Raw genomic sequence first — 18,511 nt, 5'->3', positions numbered from 1 at the left:
TTACTCAGCACAAGAGACCAATTTAAGTTTTGCAGACTCTATTGAGTAATTCCAATAACATATATTTGTATTTGACCTACACAATAGCTTTCAACATTTCAGTATTTGTGTAAACTTTCAATATAAATTGTACGAAAAATACAATATTAAAAATAAAATGTCAAATMATCCATTTATTTTTTAAAGTTGTTAGCATGCTGTGAAAAACAATTGTACTGCACTAATGTTAAAAATATTCACAAAGTTTAGCATGTCTTTGCAGGGGACTCTTACTATGAAAKAATACAAATAAATCCTCGATCGTGCTGCCAGCATAATATCCGGTTGCTATGAGAACGGTCATGGGTAAATGCTTACCAATCTCAGGGCGTGTGTGAGCCCATTTAAACTCTCACTCAAGACAACACTTGACCGTAGGTGGCTTCGGCATAGGCTACACACATAGGGTCCTGCATAGAGTGTAGAGGTGTAGCAATAACATGACAATGTCTTGTGCGAGGAAACATGAGCTGGTATCGTTGTTGACATGAGGGCATGCCTGACTTGTCCCTAGGTGAGATCTGTGCGACAAGGACCAACCGCGCACGGAACACTTCGTCATTGATTAATGATKATTGTTAATTCTCTGAATGCGAATACAATCATTTCCCCCATCATTATTAATGACAAGATGTCAAACAAAACATTCGGATGACTCGAACTGCGCCTCGATAGGATTTCAAATAACAGGGATTTGGGCAGGTATGCGCAATTTTGATGTTCTCATTGGAATGCGCTCATTTTTGGTATAAACAAAAACATGTGATGCTGAAGCGCATCTGCACTACCGGCGAGAATAATTCGACTATTTGACCGTGGAGTTTTGTTGTCATTGGATTGGTGATAACTCATCCTGCGGGATTCTGAGCCTGTGCAGTTTTGTTGTCATTGGATTGGTGATAACTCATCCAGCGGGATTCTGAGCCTGTGCAGTTTTGTTGTCATTGGATTGGTGATAACTCATCCAGCGGGATTCTGAGCCTGTGAAACCACTTACAGGTCCTCTTCGATTTGAGATGCTGGCGATTAACTGCGCTTTACTTTTAGCGCTCATGCAAAGCGGGACAGGTGAGTGGCCATCATCTTGATATTAATTTGATATAACGGGATGCAGCAATAGGCTATCAGCCAACTAGCCATTTTATAGGCTATATCTGGAATTCAAGATCACCATTCATAGGCTATTTTGACTCTTATGAATAATATCATAATAGGCCTATGGTATTTCCCCATTTTAGATTCGATTTTTCCCATAATATAGGCCTAATGCTTATGTTGGCTACACCTATATTCGGCGCTATTATGGTGACGACGCAGTGGATAGGTTATCATAATACATTCCATTGTGGGATGAATTGGGCACACAGTGCTGTGTCACCAGCTGAAGGTTCCGTAATCTGCCTTGTTCTCTTTACAGTTATGAATGGCACATTTTATCGATAACTGGAAGCCTATCACCCTGGCCCGATCCTTGCTGATATGCTGCCATAGGCGAAGCGCCCAAAAATACCAGAACAGTTTTCCCTCACGCAGAAAAACAGCTGTCTGTCTAGAACTCACGTGCACTGGAAACTGAGGCCCCGGAATAGGCTACAATGTTGCAAGTTTGCTATAGCTACAGCTTCCGGCCTGACCCAGTTGATTGATTTGGTACAAGGTTGCAATTCACTAGATAGTTAAAGTCAAGACAAATAGAAAGGAAGGCAGAGGGGCGAAGTAGAGGGATAAATACGATTGCAAGAACCTGCATTTTCATCAGGATATTTTATTTTTATTTGTCGGCTTTATATATTTTTACTTAGTTGACAATGGCTTACTTATAGGTTATAGGCTTACTGAATTGGCCTAAGCTATCTCTGAGTTCCATGCGCTCATTTCTTTAGCCACCAATGGCCCACAGTGTATATGGCAGAGAGCACTGCATCAGTGCGTCTATATGTCCGAGGCTGGTGCTCTTGCATTCGTTTAATGTCAACTTGATAGATTTATCATTTTAATTCAGATTTGTATTAATAACCACGTGACAATGATTTTGAGAAACTAAACTTTATTATTGAAATGCGCATATGAACATTCTAACTGGCACGCAGATCGGTATAAATGGTAGGATCAATTGTAAGCTTCCCCAAACATGAAAKTCAGTATGTTAGCTACCCAGGTTTTCCGGCATGGCATTATCTTGTAAAATGCTGTTCATATTTTATTCTTAGCAATCAACAGCTCATAAAATGACGAATAGGCCTAAACTTGAAATAGCTAATTCTCATGACAATTTAACCCACTGCGCAAACTCTATGATAGTAGTCTTGAGTAGCATAATTACATTCAATTGGCTATTGTCCATTTTACTTTGACCTGTCATGTTTTTAGAATATGGTGTGTCTGTTAACATGTTAATTCATATTCACATCGAAGCGTATTTTTATTTAATGMTGCGCCATTTAGGCTATTTGATCGAAAACACGCATTATGTAAAAAGTGTCTGTTTCATGACATTGTCATAAATCTGGTCGCCCTGTAGTCTACAGAAAAGCTCAAAGAGACTATATACTCTTTCTATTGTATAGGCTATATGATTTATGTTCGATGACGTTGACAAAGCATTGGTGGAGCGCCACAGTGCTGCGTCTCTCCAGCAGCACCATGGAGAGGCACGCTGAGCAAAGACGAGCTATATATTGTGCGCACCAGAGTTTGGCAAAGTGGGCCGATTATCATGGGGCGGCATCTGCGCTCACCTTAATAGCCCATATGCCACTGGMTGAGAGAAGTTTTCATTGTTTTGGGGCAAAATTATGTGAGGGGTTATGTGTTGTTGTGGGTGTTGTTCAGAAAATGCCGCACTCATCAATCTGCTGTCACCTGATTTACTCTGATATTATTGGGTTACCGTGGATGACGCAACCTGAGATGCACCTCTTGCACATTGCCTCCTTTCCTGCTGGACACTGCGTGCATTGACACAGATCTCTTATTTWAAATTTCTTCTGCATTAACTCTCTCCATCCACCCCATCTTCAGCCTCCAGGTGTGTAGACCATGCCTGCAGTCCTCCCGTGGGCAACCTAGCCAGTGGCAGGACCCTCACATCCCTCTCAGGCTGCTGTGGGAATGGGTCCCAACACTCCCCATGCCCCACTCCCCTCCACCCCTGTCCAGTTGACCTTCACCCGCCTGCCAACATGGTGGATGATCCCTTCCAGCACCCAGCCACCTGGTGGGCCTCGGGCATGGGCACTGACCAGGAGGAGGAGGTCCGTCTGGACCTGGAGACTCGTTTCTGTCTGACCCACGTGGTGCTGCTGTTCCACTCACCCAGGCCCGCTGCCATGGCCATGGAGCGCTCGCAGGACTTTGGTCGGACGTGGGAGACGCTCAAGCTGTTTGCACAGAACTGCAGTCTTGCGTTTGGTCTTCCTGATGACACCGGTCAGCCTGGCTCGCTGTGTACGTCCCGGTACTCCAGTGCCAAGCCGTGCAGCAGGGGAGAGGTAAGGCGACAGAATGTCTAATTTCCTTTGTGGTGTAAGACACAATTTTAGAAGCACAGTAGACAAACAGTATACAGTAGACCCTTATCTTTCTCAAAAGGTAATATTCCGGATTCTGGGCCCTGGTGGATTAGTTGACCCCTACAGTCCAGAGGGCCTTTCCCAGCTGACCCTCACCAACCTCCGCCTCAGACTTCTCAAGGCCCAGACCTGCCCATTATCTGTCGCACCTTCCACCTCTTCTTCCTCCATTGGACTCTCCTACCCTCCTACGGACCTGAATCTCCCCATCCTCCCTTCCCCCCAGCCCAGCTCAGAGCCCCCTGCCTCAGCTCCCTTTGCCATTTACACTCTCCTGGCTCGAGGGACCTGTCTCTGTCATGGCCATTCAGAACACTGTTTACACAGTGGTGAACAGGACAAACTGAAGGACATGGTGAGTGTGGCCTGCTCAGCCTGTGTGTGTGTGTGTGTGTGTGTGTGTGTGTGTGTGTTAAAAATGCTTCATTATCTAAGCTTGTCCTTTGTGTTAAATAGCCTTGTTTTGTTGCAGGTGCCTGGCAGGTGTGTGTGCACTCACCACACAGCAGGAGAACACTGTGAGAGGTGTGCCCCTCTATACAATGACCGTCCCTGGAGGGCAGCCAACGGCAGCAGTGGGGAGCCACACCCGTGCCACAGTGAGTGCCCTACTAAGATGGGTCAATGGCCAGGCAGTGTTGAATTGCCAACTCAAATCAAGCTCATGTTGAGAGATCATAGAAATACTTCAACACTGTTTATGTCAGTAATTACGTTTCATTCAAACATMAATAAAATCTCCTGGAAAAGTTTTGCTTGCAGGGAGGTCAAGACTCCAAGCCAAACCGGGAGTGTTGGCAAACCTACCGTTGGGTGTCATCTCATAATCTATTCTTCCAGTTGACTAACCCCTCCGTCCTCTCTCCCATCCCATCGTTGTCTCCCTGTGCTCCAGAGTGTGAGTGTTACGGCCACGCGACGAGCTGTCACTTCTCCCAGAGGGCGTGGCTGTCCTCAGGCGCCACCAGTGGMGGCGTCTGTGACGAATGCCGACACAACACAGCAGGGCGCAGGTGCCAGCGCTGTCGCCACGGTTACCACCGCCACCCGGCCATGCCCCTTGGCTCCTCCCACATCTGCACACGTAAGTCGGGACAACCTATGGACAAGTGAAAGTAATATAGAATAACGTGTGAATGCTACATTTCATCTGTTGTACATTAATTGTTGTCCCACATGTCGGTGAATTCCAGTTATACATCATGTATAACAGTACTTGAAATTGCAGGCATGGGTGTATATTAAAACATCTGTCTCCCTCTAATGGTGTGGATTTGTCACAGTAGTATGTGTGGGTAGAGCGAGACGAGGGAGAAATATGTGTGTGTGTGTGTGGTCTTAAGTCTTTTTCTCTCTTTCACAGGTTGTTGGTGTGACCCACTGGGCTCATTACCAGCCAGCTCTGGGGAGGAGGGCCCATGGTGCCACCCGAGGAGTGGACAGTGCCACTGCAGACCTGGTYTGGGYGGAACAGGCTGTAGCCACTGTCTCCCTGGGTACTGGGGCTTTGGGGAAGAGGGGTGCAAACCCTGTGCTTGTCCCCAAAACTGTGACCCCCACACTGGGCTTTGCCTTGACAGGTAAGACATTTTRTTCTCTACTAAATCCAACATTTCTTATGTGGCTTTCTTTCCTATTYCCAGTTTCATCTGACCTCCGTATTCTCGTTGTCACATCAGCAGCTATGCAAATAACCAGGTTTTCAATGTCCCAATGGGGGGCAAGATTCCTGACATGGACCATGCCTTGACCAGTGAGGGTGAGGCAGTGTGGTCAAAGGAACTGGCAGTCTCRGCCATGCACTACACAGGTGAATGATGATGCACACTAGCATTAGAGTTATGCACCTCACTACTTAAAGCTTGCTGTCATGGGTTTGAGTAAACATATTCATGTACTGCTGACACTGTCTGTCTATGGCTCCTTCCAGGGAAATGCAGCTGTAAGGAGAGAAAGTTGAGGAGTGTCTCGGATCTCTGTAAGACCAAACATGCCTATGGTAAAATATTTTCCAAGGCTCTCACATACTGTACATCTTACAGTATTTTCATTTTTCGCCTCACTCTGTAATMGCCTCTTGACCATTGGTCTAGTCAAGTGATATAAGCAGTGCATATAGTACATGGCGTTTAAATTSCGGTGAGGATTTTTGCTGCATTAGGCATACATTCCACAATTCTTTGATTTAGCTGGGTGTAACTGTTTTCAGTGATGAATGTCTCCATGTGTGTCTGTGGCAGTGATCAAAGCCAGTGTGTTGTCTGCTCATGACAAGGGGAGCCACGCAGAGGTACAGGTCAAAGTTCGCAAGGTCCTGCGGTCAGGACAGGTGCCTCTCTCCCATGGCACACACAGTCTCTACCCCATATCCTGGACTATCCGGGGGTGCACCTGCCCCATCCTTAATCCAGGTAGCCCAACATATACATCACCAAACAGAACAGAGTAGTGTGCTACTATATTCAGTATGTTCTAAATATTGTCCTTATTTTTCCACAAGGTTGGGAGCTACTCTGTTCACTCTGATATAAGTTCTAATTAACAGGATTGAGGCTGAACCCTCTCCCTCTTCTTCCAGGGGTGGAGTACATGCTGGCGGGTCCAGAGGAGGCAGGGACGGGACGGCTGCTGGTCACCATGCAGAGTGTSGTGGTTCCCTGGACCACCCAACTGGGGGCCCACATATCAGAGGGCCTAAGGCAGGGCTGCCCCTGAACACCCTCTCCAAACCCATAACAGAGCACCCTGAATGGAAATGGACCAGGGGAAATCACTGGTTCACTAGATCATTCAGGAAAGGGACAAACTCAGTGGATAAGGCTTGACCAAGTGTCTTGACCAATAATTGCGGTGGGAAATCATGCCCATATAAGACTACAACCCTGCCATATGATGCAAAGAGGATGGACTGGATACTGGAATCTTTAGAGCCATTCTTATGAAGATGATTTAACTTGAGCCATCCCACATACAGACAAACATCCCCCTGGAATCTACTAGACACAACAAACCCTAGTATACCAGCTTTTCAGACTGMGTATATCCAAAGCCATGCCTTTAAATGCCTACCAGGTTCTCAGTACATTACAGGGCTGCTTTTGACTGCTTTTAGTGTACTGTATTTTTTTCAGTGTCCAGTTCCAATCATTTATTTTTCATGTGAAGMGTGCTAATGAAAAATGCAACAAATACACATACTTATTTAAATATTGAGGCACATAAGGCATCCACAGGAGAGTGCATTGCTTCCAGTCTGCAGCCTTCTTGGTGAGGGTTCCCCAGGTCAAAACACACTCCATCTTATTTTCTATTGTTCTTCTCCATGTCTCTTTTGGGCGTCCTGTCTTTCTCTTCAGCGTAGTGCAATCGCAGGGTGCACATCTGAAGGTAGTCTACACACGTCCCAGCCATCGCCATCTTTTCTGCAACAAATAGTGCCTACAGAGTACATAAAAAGATAAACCTGGGAAATGTAAGTGTTAGGAACATGTAGCTAATATCTTAATCTGAAAAMATACAAGGTTCAATGTATGTGGTGCAGTTTTACCGAAGAATGAACAAGATCCCAGAGGAAGAATCACTTTCAAAGCATCATGGTCCAGTCGTATGTATGAAGRTCTAGTTTCCTTTGTGTTTGAACAGTATTTAAACATGTGGTTAGAAATGTTTGAAAGAGGTAATAAGACATTGTTCAMTAATAACTTTAATCAGGACAGGTAAAAGAGAGTACCAGTGCATTAAGGCTTGAAATTATATGTTTCAAAAGCAGGTGAAGGAAGCACCTTCACTGTGCTATGACTAGAGGCCACTCTATGTACTCAGTCTTTCTTCATAAGAACATGAGTTGTTGATAATAGCGGCCAGCACCAAACATATTTGGCCTTCCAGGACCTGTGGCACCTAACCAGAAGAGTCATATCTCAAAGGCTCAAATCCTGAGATTTAAACACACTGTATCTCACATTTTCACATGAATCCTGTATTGATGTCACTGCATTACAAACACGCCAGGGCTGTRCCTGACTAAAACAGAATCTTGGTCAAAATGTTAAAAGTTTCAAGTTCCTTGCAGACAGGCCATGTATGGCCAATGTGATTTATAGGATATTTATTTGTATCAAAATACGTTCTAACTGCAGGCTGCAATGTTTTTATTTGTCGGCTTTGTGTATGTTATTTTTAGTCTACATAGTTGGCAATGGCAATAMAAGTTACTTTTAGAATTTTGATTAACCATATGATAATGATTTTGAGATACGAAGACTTTATTATAAATGAAACGAAACTGTTCCACGACAATGAGACTTCTGAAAATAATAACTGGCATGCAGATCGGTAGAAATGCTAAGATAAACTGACACTCCAAATTGAAAAGGTTGCTGACCCGTGGTGTAGCCTATTACCGGCAACTTCAGGAGGGACGGTCATCAGCAAGGGGAGGAGGGTTGGGAACAGGTTTTTTAAGACAATCACAAATACTATCAGGTCCTCAAATGTGCACATTTATAGGTCTACATTTGTGCGCAAGCCAGGTAGCCTAGGCCTACTTCTATGCATAATCAGGCGCGCATCATTAATGAACATTGACAGGAGCGCTACAAACAAAAGACAATCCAAACATTGATAACTCCGTAAATTGAATAAAATAAACCAAAATACGTTCCTCACAAGTGTAGCTTATGTTGTGCGGTCCGCAAATAACGTATCCACTCCGACAATGAGAACTGTAAAATACCTCAATATATTGAATYCATTAACAGAAATGACCTTAACCAAACAAATATTGTAGATTAGAACGGTAAATGTACTATTGGTGAGCCATCCCCGTGGCCTTCGCAATGGATTAGTCCACTAAGGCCAGCGTGAATCAGACGGGTTTCTCGTGTGCCATAAAAAAAAAATGTATATTTGCGACTGGTCGACCAACAGCCTATCGACCAGTTGKCTAAATGGGGTCAGCCCTAAAACACACATCTCAAGTTAGGATTTAGCCCCAATGTTCCAAAGCTCCCCCTCTGAGTATTATTGTCACTGTCAATGACCAATACATTTCCAACAGCTTCCTCTTTCATGAGACTATTATGCAACCCATAACCAAATCCCAGTTGGCACGCAGTGTTTAATTCTCTCCTTCGAGGAAATTATTGCATAGATAATTGACTTCCACTTTATTCAGGTATTTGGGTTAAGAAGGGTGGTCATTGGATGGAAAAATCTATTAAGTAYTAGTGAGGTAAAAATCAAAACACAGGTTGGTGGAAAAACATCATGCCAAACAGCAACATTCAGGACTTTTGACAAAACTTAAAATTGAAAAACAGACATGTTACATGATCTTTGGGYAGCAATTTAGTACACAAGAGTAATCAAGCTTTAATCCTATCTCTGTCTCTTACCATGATCTGTCAAACACAAACATGTAGGGTTGGGAGGTATCCAGATCTTCATATCATACCATCCTTCTCTCATACCGGGATATATGGTATTACAGGTTTCGTACACAAGGAGGCGCAAAAACAAAGCAAAAAAWTWAAAAACATGGGCGTCTAACAAAATTAGCACACGTAATAGCGAATTTCAATGGGGGGRTGCTGACAAAATCTGCTAACGGGCGCCAACGAAAATAAAGGAATTGAAAAGACAGGCAATCCAGCTCATAAAGTTATACATATATAGGTAGGAGCTACCAAATGTTATTTTTTTTTTTGACATTTACAAGTGAATGTGAGGCACGGTGCAAGTTAACAAAGTTTTGATGCATGCTTGTCTGAAGGAAGAACAGTACTGTCTCTGAAGCAGCATGTGTAGTCTGCACATTGTGTCTGTGTGGAATCTGGAGTCGCTAGCGCAACTGGCCTGCCTGCTCTGAGAAGAGGGGAGAACACGGCAGAAAGCTAACACAATATGATGCCCCATCACTTTATTAATTCAGCCACTTACTTAGATTAACTAGCAAMCTAAACTTAGTGGTCACTTTAATTTWWAAAATATMTTTTTACCTTTATTTAACTAGGCACGTCAGTTTAAGAACAAATTCTTATTTACGGCCTACCCCGGCCAAACCCGGACYACGTTGGGCCAATTGTGCGCTGCCCTATGGGACACCCAATCACGGRCGGATGTGATGCAGCCTGGATTCGAACCAAGGACTGCAGTAATGCCTCTTGCACTGAGATGCCGTGCTTAAACCGCTGCACCACTCGGGAGCCAATTTAATGCAGAATTTAAATTTAAAAAATAAATATCTTGCAGCGTTTTGTAAACGCAGACGTAAAATGCTACTTAATGTAATTRCTMCTCGGCATCAGACTCATTTTGTGCTTCAATTGCACTTCTCCACTCGGATGATAATTCACGAATGGGCATTATATCAGCAGACAGTGCTCTGACTGATGTGTAGCTACTTCTCTCGGTGTAGCCAGCCTACTTTTCTTCGGTAAAAGATTAACTACAATATTAACTTTAAGCAAAACATTAGGAAATGTAGCTGGCTACATTCTTTCTATGATAAACAGGCACATGATGGCTATGCATAATTTTTGCAAAAAAAGACCTTGCTTTTTCATTGCAAGCTCATTTACTTGTGTGACTGCCAGCCAAATAGCGTTGCACTACTTTTATCATCTGATTACAATGAAGCTTTTATTCTGCCTAATGTGTTGCACTAATGTATTTTTTCTGAAGMAAAACTATAGTTGCACTTCCCTGATCACTCTATTGAAGCAAAAAAACACGACTTTCAATATAAAACGCGASCCGTCAATACACAGCTGGACTCACCTGCTCCCGGTTTCTCCAGTTGTGCTATTTACAAACAAACAACCACGTGATTGGCTCAACTGTTCTGGGGAACTATGGTAAGCTTCATAATGTGAAATAATGTGACCGGTGAAATGAAGAACGTAATCTGATTTATCTCCAAATGTATTGCACAAGTTGACTGTGGGTATTTACTTACAAGGTAGCAACAAATATTAAAATMTATTGAAAATCGTCAAATAAATAGTTTAAATGTTCAATGCTATTAACAGTATTGAAAAAAACATCACYACTATTTCCAAATACCCTGGTATATGGTATACCGCCCAAGCCTAACATTATGTCAAGTGATCACAAACTAGTCTGACCAGTAACATTGATAGTAGGTTACACACCTCCAGTGTAGAATTAACATAGAATGGCACAAATTATCTGATTTGAAGCTTGATAATAATCAGCTAAATTGTTTTGGATGAGAATCCTTTAACTAAAGTCCCCTTCAGCGAACAAGTCCTCCTCTACAAACTCACCACTGTAGGAACCTCAGGAGCTCAACAACCACTGGATAAAAAAGCATAATAAAAATATGTGTATTTCTTTTGTATTGTCGTCCTCCTCTCACAGCATATTCCCTGTAGGAGACTTAACTCCTCTGCAGTTCTAGGCCCCCTTTAAAAGTAATTCTCCCTCGTGACGAATGTTGAACCAAGAGAACAGGTCTGAGGCATCAGTTGACAGAGCTGATCTCCCCACAGAGTGGTCTGTGCACGGCAGTGGTTTCAGGGAGAGACCGGGGGATGGTGGAGGGTGGGTGATTTTAGCTGGCAGCCTGGCTGTCTGTGGGTGGTGTATTGTCGAATGACGGGGCAGACTCAGGTGTTGGGGAGGACAGGGTAGAGTCACTAGACYCCACTGGTGCTGGGGACGAGTCCTCTGCGGGCTCAGGTGCAGTAGAATCAACGGGGGCAGAGTCCTCAGCAGGCGCAGGGGCTGTAGCATCAGCCCCTCCCGCGGCGACTCCCTCGTTCTCGTCCTCCTGTGGGTAGAGCTCGGGGTATTTCTGCATACACTCCTGCATAGCGCGGAAGTTGTCGATACACTCTGAACCTTTCACCTCCTCATTGCTGTAGTGGAAGCAGGAGAAGGCCTCCTTGAACTGTGTGCCACAGGGCCCGCTAGCCATCCCTCCCAGGCATGGACAGTTCCAGTTGATCTCCCCACTAGGCAGAATCAGGCCTAGAGGAATAGGGATATAAGAGGAAAGGGCAGGGGGATACCTAGTCAGTTGCACAACTGAATGCATTCAACCAAAATGTGTCTTCCGCATTTAACCCAACCCCTCTGAATCAGAGAGGTGCAGGGGGCTGCCTTAATCGACGTCATCGGCGCCCGGAAAGCAATTGCTGTTGAGGGTTAACTGCCTTACTCAATGGCAGAACGGCAGGTTTTTTCACCTTGCTGGCAAGTACAGTGAATTTGAAAAGTATTCAGACCCCTTGACTTTTTCCACATTTTMRTAAGTTACAGTTTTATTCTAAAATTGATTAAATAGATTTTRCCCCCTCATCAATCTACACACAATACCCCATAATGATTAAACAAAAACTGGTTTTTAGACATTTTTGCAAACTTATACAATTTTAAATAAATAAATATCACATTTACATAAGCATTCAGACCCTTTACTCAGTACTTTGTTGAAGCACCCTTTGGCAGCAATTACAGCCTCGAGTCTTCTTGGGTATGACGCTACAACTTGGCACAGCTGTATTTGGGGAGTTTCTCCCATTGTTCTCTGCAGATCCTCTCAAGCGCTGTCAGATTGGATGGGGAGCATCGCTACACAGCTATTTTCAGGTCTCTACAGAGATGTTTGATCGGGTTCAAGTTGGGGCTCTGGCTGGGCCACTCAAGGATATTCAGCATTTCTCTACGGCTGGCCATGCTTTCCTCCTGGCTACCCCAACCCCGGCCAACAGCTCCGCACCCACCGCAGCTACTTGCCCAAGCCTCCCCAGCTTTTCCTTCACCCAAATCCAGATAGCAGATGTTCTGAAAGAGCTGCAAAACCTGGACCCGTACAAATCAGCTGGGCTAGACAATCTGGACCCTCTCTTTCTAAAATTATCTGCAGCCATTGTTTCAACCCCTATTACCAGTCTGTTCAACCTCTCTTTCGTATCGTCCGAGATCCCTAAAGATTGGAAAGCTGCCGCGGTCATCCCCCTCTTCAAAGGGGGTGAAACTCTAGACCCAAACTGTTATAGACCTATATCCATCCTGCCCTACCTTTCTAAAGTCTTCGAAAGCCAAGTTAACAGATCACTGACTATTTCGAATCCCACCGTACCTTCTCCGCTGTGCAATCCGGTTTCCGAGCTGGTCACGGGTGCACCTCAGCCACGCTCAAGATACTCAACGATATCATTACCGCCATCAATAAAAGATTGTACTGTGCAGCCGTCATCATCGACCTGGCCAAGGCTTTCCACTCTGTCAATCACCGTATTCTTATCGGCAGACTCAACAGCCTTGGTTTCTCAAATGACTGCCTCGTCTGGTTCACCAACTACTTCTCAGACAGAGTTCAGTGTCAAATCGGAGGGGCTGTTGTCCGGACCTCTTGTAGTCTCTATGGGGTACCACAGGGTTAAATTTTCGGGCCGACTCTTTTCTCTGTATATATCAACGATGTCTCTCTTGCTGCGGGTGATTCCCTGATCTACCTCTAAGCAAAAGACACCATTCTGTATACATCTGGCTCTTCTTCGGACACTGTGTTGACATACAACACTCCTTCCGTGGCCTCCAACTGCTCTTAATCGCTAGTAAAACCAAATGCATGCTTTTCAACCGTTCGCTGCCCGCACCGGCCCGCCCGACTGGCATCACTACTCTGGACGGTTCTGACCTAGAATATGTTGACAACTACAAATATCTAGGTGTCTAGCTAGACTGTAAACTCTCCTTCCAGACTCATATTAAACATCTCCATTCCAAAATTAAATCCAAAATCGGCTTCCTATTTTGCAACAAAGTCTCCTTCACTCACGCCGCCAAACATACCCTAGTAAAACTGACTATCCTACCAATCCTCGACGATGTCATTTACAAAATCCAACACCTCCAACACTCTACTCAGCAAACTGGATGCAGTCTATCACAGTGCCATCCGTTTTGTCACCAAAGCCCCATATACCACCCACCATTGCGACCTGTATGCTCTAATCGGCTGGCCCTCGCTACATATTCGTCGCCAGACCAACTGGCTCCAGGTCATCTATAAGTCTTTGCTAGGTAAAGCTCTGCCTTATCTCAGCTCACTGGTCACGATAACAACACCCACCCGTAGCACGCGCTCCAGCAGGTATATCTCACTGGTCATCCCCAAAGCCAACACCRCCTTTGGCCGCRTTTCCTTCCAGTTCTCTGCTGCCAATGACTGGAACGAATTGAAAAAAATCACGGAAGCTGGAGACTTATATTTCCCTCACTAACTTCTGTCTCTTATACACATCTAGATGTGTATAAGAGACAGGTATTATGCCATTCTGTATTATGTTTTATGTTTTGTGTGGACCCCAGGAAGAGTAGCTGCTGCTTTTGCAACAGCTCATGGGGATCCTAATAAAATACCAAAATACCACCAGGCTTCACTTTAGGGATGGTTTTGGCCAGCTGATGAGCGGTGCCTGGTTTCCTCCAGATGTGACGCTTGGCATTCAGGCCAAAGAGTTCAATCTTGGTTCCATCAGACCAGAGTATCTTATTTCTCATGGTCTGAGAGTGGCCACTCTACCATAAAGGCCTGATTGGTGGAGTGATGCAGAGATGGTTGTCCTTCTGGAAGGTTCTCCCATCTCGACAGACGAACTCTGGAGCTCTGTCAGAGTGACCATCGGGTTCTTGGTCACCTCCCTGACCAAGGCCCTTCTCCCCCGATTGCTCAGTTTGGCCAGGCGGCCAGCTCTAGGAAGAGTCTAGGTGGTTCTAAACTTCATCATTTAAGAATGATGGAGGCCACMGTGTTCTTGGGGACCTTCAACGCTGTAGACATTTTTTGGTACCCTTCCCCAGATCTGTGCCTAGATACAATCCTGTCTTGGAACTCTAAGGACAATTAGAGAGTCTGACTTCAACCTCATGGCTTGGCTTTAGCTCTGACATGCACTGTCAACTGTGGGACCTTATATAGACAAACGTGTGCCTTTCCAAATCATGTGCAATCAACTGAATTTACCACAGGTSGACTCCAATCAAGTTGTAGAAACATCTCAAGGATGATCAATGGAAACAGGATACCCCTGAGCTCAATTTCAGMGTGTGAATACTTATGTAAATAAGGTATTTCTGTTTTAAATGTGTAATATCTCTCTCTCTATACACACACACACAGTGCCTTCGGAAAGTATTCAGACCCCTTGACTTTTTCCACATTTCCATATTAGATTAAGGCTGTAACGTAACAAAATGTGGYAAAAGTGAAGGGGGTCTGAATACTTTCCGAATGCACTGAATTGATATGGTTGTAACTTCAGAATTCACCTCTTTAGTATCTTTGTAATGACTACACTACTGTTGAGTGTTTTATAATCCTTCTACATCCCTGACATGAATTCACAGCCCACTTACCCTGGTCTTCGTAGGGGTCATTGGGGTCATCTGTAATGAGCTCAGCGTTGCTAGGTGCTTCATGGTCTTCCTTGGTAACGAAGATGATGCAATCTTTACCTGGCAAGGCGAAAACACAGGTGAGAGGATGGRATGAAAAGATGCCATCTCTAAGGAAACAACGGGCACTGAGCTATGACCATGACATACTAATTGCATTTCCCCTTCCTTGTCTCCAGGCTGGCTTTATTAAAGCAAAGTGGGAGACCAATTATACAAATTCATGGTTATTATGGTCTGACTGACCCAATAAACACACAAATGCATTTATCTATTGGATCAAGGCAAGTGGTTGGCTATTAATATGTTGGCCATAATAGCTGCTAAGTTAACAATTCGACAACAGCTGTTTTTCACCAGAGTTCTGTAAACAGAATGCTGAATCAATGCCCACTAACTATGTTTAACCAGCAGGGTCCAGATATAAACAAACTGAACTGTCACCTGACATGACATGCGCTTCGATTGCCAGAAGATACCGACCCTACTGTTATGCTTGTTTACACTGAGCTGCACTGAGGTCGGAACGCAAATCATGGTTACATTAGGACACCGTAGGGCCGGCGCAAGACGTGGGTCGGAAAACGTACCTCAATYCAGGGATGGGATATGCCACTGTACTKAAAMTTGACCTTTATCCACACTGCTCTATCGAGAAGATTTAAATACTGCTATTTTCTCTGAAAACCCTTTTCATCCTCATGCTAGCTAGCAGTAGCTACAGCTGCCATTATGGAATGGCATGTTGRGTTAAACAACAAAGGAGATGATTGGCTGACAAAGCCATTCCAAAATGGCTGCGGTGGCTACAGCTAGCGAGCATGAGAATGAAAAGGGCAGTTTAGAAAAAAATCGAGCAGTATTTCAATCTTCTTGACGGAGCAYTGTGGATTTGGATAAAGGTACAAATTGGAGTACAGTGACATATCCCATCCCTGCATTGAGGTACGTTTAACTATCTAGCATGCTCTGCACATCTGTCTGTAYGTGTAACTCGGGAAGTGTAGTTTCGTTGAATGGAGGTACCCATAGCGGTATGGATATGTGAAACTGCTATAAAGGCCTTTTCACACTGCATTGTTCTTAGCCCCGGGCTATCATAGCCACAGGCTAGACTGGCCCTGGGCTAGCTTAGCCTGTGTTCACACAAGCATTTGTTAACCCTAGGCTAAGCTTTAGCCCTGGGCTAAGTAATCACACTGATATTCCACAGCCCAGAGCTAACGGACCAACATGTGACCAATGTTATAAGCAATACGGCATTTATTAACACATTATTTCATCTTGCGTCTAGCCTAGCATTTGATTTCCAACAGTGATGGTTTGTATAAACTTCGCCATCTGCCTGTCTGACCTCAGAAACAATGTTTCACTTTTGAAATTCAATCTCACCCCTGTACAGAGACTGGTGTGCATGAACGAGGCATCAACTTTTCTCATCTAGGCTGAATCATTCAACAATATTATCATCATGGATATAGCCATTTAAAAGTAAATGGAAAATCTATGAAAACAGACAAATGAAGCATTTGCTGCCTTTCCATTTGTAGTGTTTGTAGCTTTAGTTTGATAAGTGAGAAGACATTAGCCAGCCAGCCATAATAACCATGTTTGTTAGGCATAGCAACCAATGTTTTTGCATGGATTTGGTTTTTGTCCTCAGATAGGGTTAAATTGTATGAATTGACTTGTCAAAGTAACAGTGCAGCTTTTTTGATTGGACTGGGCATTCTAGTAGTTGTTCCTGACACTGATTCACACTGGAAAATCCCAAAAAGTCATCTGGAGCAGGGACAGCTAGTCCTGGGCTAAGGTTGGTGCCCACTTTAGAATGTGCAAGTGTGAAAACCCGCTTAGCCCCAGGCTAACATCGTCCTTAGCCCAGGGCTAAGGAGGCTCTTGGCCCTAGCCTAAGGTGCAGTGTGAACACATGCTGACCAGACCGTCCGCGTGCATGTTGATTTTCTCCACCCACACCAGACGCGATCAGGACACACAAGTTGAAATATTAATATAGTTGGTTCAGAGTTCGTTTTGATTTGGGGACAGGTTGAAAAGCATTCAACATTAATGTCAATTCAGCTAGCTAGCTGTTGCAACTAATTTGTCCTGGGATATTAACATTGTCCTCTACTCCGACAATTAATCCACAMATAAAAGGGTGAAAGTTAGTTTCTAGTAATCTCTCCTCCTTCAGGCTTCTTCTGACTTTATATGATGGTCGCAACCAACTGTAAGGTGCATTACCACTACCACCCACGTGGGTATATGCTCCTAAAAATCAATGAGGAGATGGGAGAGGCGGGACTTTCAGCGCATCACAAATAGAACTAAGTTCTATAAATGCCTGGCTACGCAGAATATCATGAGCAGTGTGGGTGCAATGATTGAATAACATGTATGTGTACATTTATTTTGCGCACGCAACYCGAGCAGTGTGGTCAGCATGTAAGTGTATCTTTAATTTGAAGGATTGGTTCTTGCTGATGAAAGGTAAAGGGCCATATGTTTCGAAAGCCATATTGCAAGCAATGATTGACATTTATAAATGTTAAAACAGTGTCGGGATGTAGTTCACACACAGGGTAGTCGTGGGCAAAGCGAATGGCTGATTGCCACCTAGTCAGAACTAAATGGAACCATGATTGCGTTCTGACCTTAGTGTAAACAAGCGTAACAGTAGGGTCGGTATCTTCTGGTAAGCGCTTTGACAGCTCTGCCTGAAGTCATCTACTAGCCTTGCAATTTAGTTATCTGGCTAGCGTGGACGTTAATGTGTTCGTCTCGCCTTCCTTTACAAATCAGATTAATCCTGAGAATCTGATTGCCCCATTTATAGACCTCTTCAAACCATATAACTGACTGRAACCAAGCTACATTAAATTACTGCACCAATAAAGTTGGAACAAGCACCGCTGACCTGCTTCGCAAGCTAKCTAGATACCTAACGTTACCATGCTAGCCCCTTCAATGACATAAATTGGACAAGCGAAATGAATGAAAATCTAAGGTGCGCTATTACCCTCTTGCTCACAGTACGACATGACAGACGGTGGTGATATCCGTTGGTCCTCTACTTATATCAGAAGCAACGACGGTTTTTGTACAACAATTAGCTGCAGTGCACATATCCATGTAATAACCGCCCGGCTTCCGTTTCCTTTGACCCCTTTGCTTCGATTTCTGGACGCAGTCTCATGACGTCATCTGGGCAGCCACTGGTGATTTGTGCAACAGATCGAGGTAGATCTAGGATCAGATTACACAACCCCATAATGAGGATAAAAACAATGAGACTGGACCAGTGGTGCAGGAAACTCCTACCCACAGTACCAGATGACTTTGGCAGTACTCTACCAAAGAGAAGTGAAACCTATACTGCAKTCATCTGGCAGTATGTACCACAATAATATTGGTATATACCCTGTTTGATGCATATTGTAGTGTGACTTATGCCATGTGAAGGTTCA

General features: G+C 44.2%; 2 protein-coding genes across 3 annotated transcripts; one reads left to right on the top strand and one right to left on the bottom strand.

Moving 5' to 3' along the window:
- The first annotated feature begins 372 nt into the window (after positions 1-372).
- On the top strand, positions 373-7,886 carry LOC111969914 (netrin-4). Of its 2 annotated transcripts, none has more exons than XM_023996295.2 (10): positions 373-1,107; positions 3,061-3,530; positions 3,631-3,966; positions 4,084-4,210; positions 4,507-4,695; positions 4,975-5,191; positions 5,294-5,421; positions 5,542-5,610; positions 5,852-6,022; positions 6,190-7,886. In XM_023996295.2, the coding sequence occupies exons 1-10, from the start codon at positions 1,056-1,058 to the stop codon at positions 6,324-6,326; spliced, it is 1,896 nt and encodes a 631-aa protein (XP_023852063.1). In that variant the 5' UTR covers positions 373-1,055; the 3' UTR covers positions 6,327-7,886. The 2 variants fall into 2 exon arrangements, with proteins under 2 accessions (XP_023852063.1, XP_023852062.1); XM_023996294.2 differs by having other exon boundaries at positions 5,291-5,421; positions 6,190-7,885.
- Positions 7,887-10,509: 2,623 nt separating this feature from the next.
- On the bottom strand, positions 10,510-18,332 carry LOC111969913 (mitochondrial intermembrane space import and assembly protein 40). The gene is made up of 3 exons (XM_023996293.2): positions 18,064-18,332; positions 15,003-15,101; positions 10,510-11,606 (listed from the first exon to the last, which is right to left on the bottom strand). Exons 1-3 carry the CDS (start codon positions 18,083-18,085, stop codon positions 11,188-11,190), a joined length of 540 nt encoding a protein of 179 aa, XP_023852061.1. The 5' UTR covers positions 18,086-18,332; the 3' UTR covers positions 10,510-11,187.
- Positions 18,333-18,511: the final 179 nt, after the last annotated feature.

This window comes from Salvelinus sp. IW2-2015, linkage group LG11, assembly GCF_002910315.2.
Source record: "Salvelinus sp. IW2-2015 linkage group LG11, ASM291031v2, whole genome shotgun sequence".
In the NCBI taxonomy this organism is placed as follows: Eukaryota; Metazoa; Chordata; class Actinopteri; order Salmoniformes; family Salmonidae; genus Salvelinus; species Salvelinus sp. IW2-2015.
This window is presented reverse-complemented; position numbering and strand designations above follow the sequence as displayed.